The following is a 7,526-nucleotide window of genomic DNA, read 5'->3' as shown; positions in this document are numbered from 1 at the left end:
CAGCCTCCTGTGCAGCGTCCCTTCCTCCCTGCAGAAGGACCACGCTGGAATAAAGGTCTTAATTTTTTACACAGAAAGTCAGGGGAAAGGTTAGAGTAATATTTTTAGGCTTTGTGGCTGGCTTTGGGGAAATGAGATTCTGCTATTTATGGCTTGCAGGAGAAGCTCAGAGAGAAACTGCTTCTGTGGATATTCCACAGACAGGAATACCCGGGACGGCAAGACAGTGGCATGAAAACACTCCTGCCCGCATTGACTCCTGATCCTATGGGAGGGGAACATTTTATCCTTTCCTCACAGAAGGGTCAAGGGGAAGGACACTTCAGGGTTGAAAGACAAGAATGACCAACTGGAGTCAACACGTTTAAAAAGCAGGATTATGAGATCTGGGAAAAATCAAAGCAAGCGGCCCCAGCATGTGTCCCGAGCTCACTTGTTCTTTGGAGGAGGAGCCCAGTGGTAGAATCTGCAAACCCCTTTGAATGCTGAGGAGAGCTCTGACCCCAGACCCCGATTCCCATGACACCGGGCAAGGGCAGCCAAAAACGCGGCCTTCTCTGTAGTAACGTGAATCAAAGGCCGGCTGCGTGGGTGACATGGGAATATATTAATTTCCTGGACGCTTAGTGTGCCAGAGAAAGATTAACAGGCTGTGATATGGGACAGCCCTCGGGTCCCTCCCCATGGGATGCAGAGAAAGGGCTGTTTGTGGTGCCTCTGTGGGGTGGCCACACTCGTGGAGAATGATGTCACAGTAATCACCTCATTGGCCCTGGAGCGTGCTCAGGGAATTTGGGGAGCATAGCGGGACAGCCCCTCGCTGGAGAGGCCCCACCAGGAAAGGTCTGTGCTGCGGGCTGGCCGCTTTCTAAAGTAAACTGTCACCTTTGACTTTTGGTCAGAGTCGTGCTGAGCCTGCCGCAGCTGCTCTCGGCCACACTTGGGGCAGCTCAGGGGAAAGCCTCAGGACTCTGCCCGCCTCCCGTAATCATGCCCACCGTGGATGACATTCTAGAGCAGATAGGGGACTTTCACTTTTTCCAGAAACAAACATTTCTCCTCTTAGCTCCGCTCTCTGCAGTCTTCACCCCCATCTATGTGGGCATCGTCTTCCTGGGCTTCACTCCCGACCACCGCTGCCTGAGCCCCGGGGTGGCTGAGCTGAGCCATCGCTGTGGCTGGAGCCTGGCCGAGGAGCTCAACTACACGGTGCCGGGCCTGGGGGCTGCAGATGAAGCCTTCCTCCGCCAGTGCCGGCGGTATGAGGTGGACTGGAACCAGAGCACCCTCGGCTGCCAGGACCCGCTGTCTGGTCTGGCCGCCAATAGGAGCCACCTGCCGCTGGGCCCCTGTCGTGACGGCTGGGTGTACGACACACCCGGCTCCTCGATCGTCACTGAGGTAAGTGAGCTCAGGACTCAGAATGGAAAAGCAAAAACTGGAGCTTCTTTTAAGGAGGCAACTAGGAAAGCACCAGTTCTTATAAGTGTGCCCAGACATGCTCTTTGGACTCAATGTATCTTATAAAATCCTGGCTTCCAAATGAAAACATGCAGCTTCCAATTACTCTGGAGTAGGAGTGGGTTCATTAAAACTTCCTCAAATACCGACAATAATTACTCTAGTGTATGCAAGTCGCAGCACAAAGAAACAAGCAAAAGCACATCAGAGCTCCTGGAAATGATGCCAGGGAAGGGAATATTTTTAAGTCTCCTCTTTTTCTGGAAGCCCTGCCTCGAGCTCTGTTCTTCCACCGTGCAGACATACACCTAAAAGGGTATGAAGCTCACCTGAACTGTGCCTTACTGTGTGATACTGTGTACTTTTCTGCTGGTGGCTTTTTTTTTCTTTTTTTTTTCTTCTACTTTTTAATTTGCTCAAAGTGTCCATATACCACCACTTGGGGCTGGAGAAGTTATGGTGTTATTATTTTATTAAAAAGATACAGTCACATTAAAATCTAATTGTGAAGCCTCGTTTCAATAAGTATAGAGAAAACAAAAAATAGAGATTTTATTGGAGGCAAAGCAAAATGGGGGAGAGAAATTATTCTGAAAATACAGAGAAAGCCAGTTTCCTGGCTTGATTTACAGGGACTGCTTGGATCATGTGAAGATATTGTGCATGAACAGACATTTAGAGAGAGCAGCCTATTTTGAAGGATCTAAAGTGATCAAACAATTAAATAAAATGCGGAATCTCAAGGACACCACCACCCAACTGCAAGAGGCTCTGCAGCATGGCAATTTCATCCCTTCAATCAGAGATGAGGAAACTGAGGCCCAAAGCACAGAAAAGTTTTGCTGTGGGCCACAGAGGGGGTGACTTGGCAGAGTTAGCAGTAGAAGCTGAATCTCCTGACTTCCAGGCCAGCACCTGTACCACGTGGCCACCTGCCTCTTATTGCAAATGAGAGCAAGGTGCCTTCAGCAGGACATTCCTCATCCCCTTCCTGTTAGAGACATCAAGGAGATGCCCAGCAGCCCAGATGCCTCGTGGTAGCACTGGCATCATGTTCATGAACCTACTGGCCTCTGTGTATTAAAAGTAGAAAGGAAAAAAATGGATGCCAGATGGAAGGCTAAATGGATTTTGGTGTGTAAAGAAAGTGAAGAAACAGTTGGTTTATTGCCTTTCAGCCATACCGGTTCAATGCAAGGAATATTTGAGTTCCCTGGGCTGAGTCATGTGTAACAGGATCCTAACAGGATTTTGTTTTCTTTCTATACTGGCTCGGAATACATCTCACATCTCGGCAGTTTAACCTAGTGTGTGCCAATTCCTGGATGCTGGACCTGTTTCAGTCGGCAGTGAACGTAGGATTTTTTATCGGTTCTGTGAGTATCGGCTACATAGCAGACAGGTAGGTGAAGCACCTGTGGTGGAATTTGAATAATCCTACAGGTTTGGAGAGGACTCGGATTCACCTGCCCCTGTTTGAATGCCATCCTTTCCCAAAACACACAGACCACGAGCTCCTGCCTTTTGATGTCAATTGTTTTCACAGCCTTAGATTTGTCTTGCTGCTTTAATAATAATGACCAAAGACTTTATTTTCAAATTCTCTGGTGACATAGAGGGCTGTTTCAACATTAGGCAGCAGTTTTTCCTTGTGGGCTATCCAGCGGCTTAGGGTTAGAAGGCAGGGTGACAGATGATTTAATCTCCTTGGTAATTCCTAATTCATTCTTGGGGCTCATTGCCACCCACCTGGTCATGAGCCTTCAGGGCCTCTGAGCTCTGTCCCATCCTCTGCTTGTCTCTAATACACTGGGAGCCACCAGCATCAGACCCAGTGTAGAATCTCCCCATTGCCCTTTGGATTGCAAGATTCCTGGACTGGGTCCCTGGGGCCAGATTTGACTATGTGCATGGAACCTCAGATGTAATCTAATGAAATGGGAACAGGATGTGTCTACACCAAAAGAGGCAAATATCCACTTCCACAGTGTTGGTGCCCCTGGAGAGAGATGAGGAAAGACCTCTTCACATGGCACACAGCAGATGGTCCCCTCAGATGAGTCCATGTCCTCAGCAGGCCAGTATTCAGCATTTGAACTAACCAAGCTAGCCTTGTATCGCTTATTTATCCATCAGTTTGCAATCCCATGATCACCATGCCAAAAGCTCCTCATAACACATAGCTTTGCTTGTGGATGACCCATTAGATATTTTTACTATCCTCAAAAGGGAAAAGAACAGAAAAATGTGCTTTATATGTGATATGCACTTTGAATAACCTGGCCATCAGGACTAATTATTTACTATTCATAGATTCAACTGTTTATTGAGTGTTTTTTCATGTGCCAGGCACTGTGCTCAACCTCTTGGAAAGTACAAGGGTACTTCAAAAATTTCATGGAAAAATAGAATTAACAGATAACATGAATCTTTCCATGAACTTTTTGGAGACCCCTCGTATTATTCTCTCTAATCATCAGTAACCTAGAGAGAAAGTGATATATAACTATATGTAATTGTGTATAATATATAAATGCACGACATAATTATATGTATGTATAAAATATAAATATCTATATTCTATTCTGAAGTAAATGGTAACGTAAATACACTTCAGGTTATGTTATACCCTCCCCAACCACATCTAGGGTATAAATCCAAAGCTGAGTATAATGTTGAATGTAAGTACAATGTTTTCTCTGGCTGTTATATTATCAGACCAGATGGAAACTTGCAGATGTGTTAAAGATTGATCACACCCTGCAGGGCGTCTGCATCTTACAGGGGCCTGGGCCACCGGGTGACAGCAGGGTGGGGGGACAGAGCTGAGGCGCTGGCCTGGGAGGACACCCTCTGCACCTGTCTGCTTGGCCTCCCGCCAGGGCTCTCCTGTGGGAGCCTTGGGAGGTGAGGAGGCAGGTAGCGTTTATATTTTTATTGCCACAGAAGTGAGAACGTTGTGCAGAGACGGCCCATTAGGTAGAGGGAGACACATTAACCAGGGCGGGTCCAGAGTCCGGCCTGCTGCTCACTCTCGCACCCACTGTGGGGGGACAGTGACTCTCGGCTCACTGGGCAGCCCGAGAGCACGCAGGTGACTGAGCTGTCCTTACACCGCAGGTCAAAGACATGAGCTAATTATTCTCATCCCGTTCAATGGGCAGGACACTGCTTCTGACGGCCCCTGACAGTGCATTCCCAAGCTCTAATTTCCAGTCAGTTTTGCACATTCTTAGACGACCTCATTATTTTGTTCCTGTTGTTAAAATCTCTGCCGACTACAGAAGGCTGGAGACACACCTCTATTGCTTTTCCTTAATCCTCCTGAAGTCTTCGTGGTGCTGCCGTTCTACCTGTGCATGCTCATGACAGTGTGACAGGCAGGCCACCGCCAGAAGTCAGCCGCCACAGGGTTCAAAGGAAACAAGCGATTTATCCTTTGCAAACTGAATGCCTGCAATTTTCAGATTTTATACAATGACACAAGAGTCCCATGGAAACCCATTTTATCCACAGATTGTATCAACATTAAATAAAACACACTGTCTTCCATGAAGAATTTTTAAGATATGCTGTAACAGCTGATTAGGGTGTCTTTTAGAAGAGAATCAGGAGGCATTATGAAAAGCTTGTAGATAAGAATACTGAGTCTTACACCATGTCAACTTTTCCAGGGTCAGCTTTGCAAATGGAAGAAAGAATAAAGGGAGGGAGAGAGCAAAGAAGGAAGGGCATGTGTTAGAGAACTTGAAAATGAACCTTTTATAAGATGTCTAATTTATTTCATCATTCATAATCTCCTAAAGAATGATTTTGAGTATCACGTGACACAAAAAAATAATCCCTCACCAATTTCAGGTTTTTTACCCTAAATGATCAGTAATTATAAGGGCTAGATTTAGTGGCATGCTTGAAAATGTTTAGTAACTGGCTCTCTGCAGGGAAAAGTGTTGGTTTGTATCATTTACTGATTTCCGTGGTGTAAACACTCCCACCATGGTCCATTTCAAGCTACCACAGTGTGGTCACTGGACACAGAGTTGGCTAGACATGTGCACCGTTACACACATTTCCACCATACAGACACGATAGATGTAAACAAACTTGTGTGCATAGATGGTCGATATTTTGCATATTTAATATAAAATATATTTTAATATTTAATATAAAAATGTTTTGCATATTTAATTGTAAGTATATATAATTTAATAATGGCTGTTTTTACAACTAGCTTGCAAATAGTCCGAAAGTCTAATCGGCTGTCAAGAGCTAGTAGCCCACTGTCTACATGTCATGATGGAACTAGATCAAAGCAGAATCCAGGTCCCATGGGTTGCAATTGACCTTATCTATCTACATGGGACCTTCCAAAACAAGTCCCCCACTGACTCCTGTGTGCCAGTGCCTTATCCGGCATCCTCATGTGTTTCTTTCATTTAGGATCACAATGGCCTGTACAGTAGATTTTATTATCTGGAATTCATGGGTGAGGAAACTGAGGCTCAGTGAAATTAAAGCATGCTGACAGGCCTAGGCCACAGGCTGAGGAGCAAGAAGCTAATGGACTTACAGAGCTGGCAGTACCGGGAGCCCACCCTCCTCTCCTGTTTTCTCTGTTTGTTTTTTATTTGACCTCTTGAGTGGCTCTGTTGGGGAGAAAAGTCTAAAACCTCTATCCCAGATCTCTAAGGTTTCTTCTAGCTGTGACTTTAAAAAAAAAAAAATAGCATTGTACCTTATTTGGAACCTGTCTTCAATGAAGTTTTTCTGCCACATGAATTTGGTTTTCTTGTTCTGTGTTTCAAATGATGAATTTTCCCTTTCTTCGTCCAGAGGATTGTGTCCATCTACGGGGGCATTACCGTGGTTTTTATTGTGTGCCTGAGTCAGCTTTGGAAGTTAAAGAATTATTACCACTTGAGCAAATGTTCATAGATTATGAAATTTCTGAGGGTAAAGGAGGGGAGTTTGGGTAGGAGAATGTGGGAAGAAAGGCTAAAAAATTACGTTGAGATGTGACGTTGGATGGCTTTGAATTAAAGGCCAAGAGATATTTTTACAATGGGGAGCCATTGACTGAGAATTAAGAAATAACATGGTCAAAATGGAATTTTAAGACTCTTAAGTAGCTTAGCAGTTTAAATTAATTACTAATGAGACTGCTTGATCTTTAATTTCAGATTTATGACATTAAATTTCAAAGTAATTATTAATGATGTAGATTATTTTGAAGTGGTTAGCATTTGAAATGCTCACTAGAATATAGTTGCCTAATAATAAGAACGTAAATTTTTAAATGTTCAGCCATGACTGGAATGTGCAATCCTAATGATAAAAAGCGCTGATTGAGTTTGAAGGGTATAAACAAAGATGCAATAAAACATTGTTTTCCATGAAGAATTTAAAAAATATCCACTGACAGTGGATTAGGGAGTCTTTTAGAACAAAAACCAGGAGGACACAATAAAAATATGCAGATAAGAGGATCGAGCCCCACTGCACTCTCTGACAGCCAGTTTCACAAGCAGAAGGAAGAAAGGAGAAAGGGCGAAAAAATACATGCCCAGCTCTGTGAGTGAGATACTAATTTAAATGTGGGGTCAGATAGTCTTTTCCAGATGGAGAAACTGAGTAAGGCTGAATATAATACCACAGTAAGTGGTAAGGCCATGATTAAACCCAGGTTGCTGGTGTTTTCCTCTATTCTGCGCACTGGAACAAGCCTCCAAGCCCCTACACTGATGACACCTACGTCCCTCAAATAAAATGTGCGGAAGCCATCCCTCCAGGGTGCTTCATAGCGAAGGTACTGTGGAATGGCCACGTGGGTAACATGAGTTCCCATGGAGATGTGCAACGACCACAAATCCAAAAGCAGGGTTTAAAAGGGATAGGGGTGTGCATCAAGTGTTGAATTCTGTTTATTCCAAAGCCCAACTGTCTTGGGTGGGCAGCTGGTTGAGTGTGAAGACCCCAGCTCATCCCATCATGTAAGACTAGGTAGTGGGCCAGCCCGGTGGCGCACTGCTACAGTGCGCCGCTTGGGAAGCGCGGTGGCGCTCCCG

General features: G+C 44.9%; 1 protein-coding gene across 1 annotated transcript in view; it reads left to right on the top strand.

Moving 5' to 3' along the window:
* Positions 1 to 990: 990 nt before the first annotated feature.
* SLC22A2 (solute carrier family 22 (organic cation transporter), member 2) overlaps positions 991 to 7,526 on the top strand; it is a 32,432-nt gene continuing 25,896 nt past the window's right edge. The window contains exons 1-2 of the mRNA XM_008593999.1: positions 991 to 1,401; positions 2,760 to 2,863. Of these exons, the coding sequence (XP_008592221.1) occupies positions 991 to 1,401; positions 2,760 to 2,863 (515 nt within the window). The remainder of the gene's footprint in view (positions 1,402 to 2,759; positions 2,864 to 7,526) is intronic.

This window comes from Galeopterus variegatus, unplaced genomic scaffold (assembly GCF_000696425.1).
Source record: "Galeopterus variegatus unplaced genomic scaffold, G_variegatus-3.0.2 Scaffold9960, whole genome shotgun sequence".
Taxonomy (NCBI): Eukaryota; Metazoa; Chordata; class Mammalia; order Dermoptera; family Cynocephalidae; genus Galeopterus; species Galeopterus variegatus.
The sequence above is the reverse complement of the archived record's forward strand: the minus strand, read 5'-3'. Positions and strand labels throughout refer to the sequence as shown.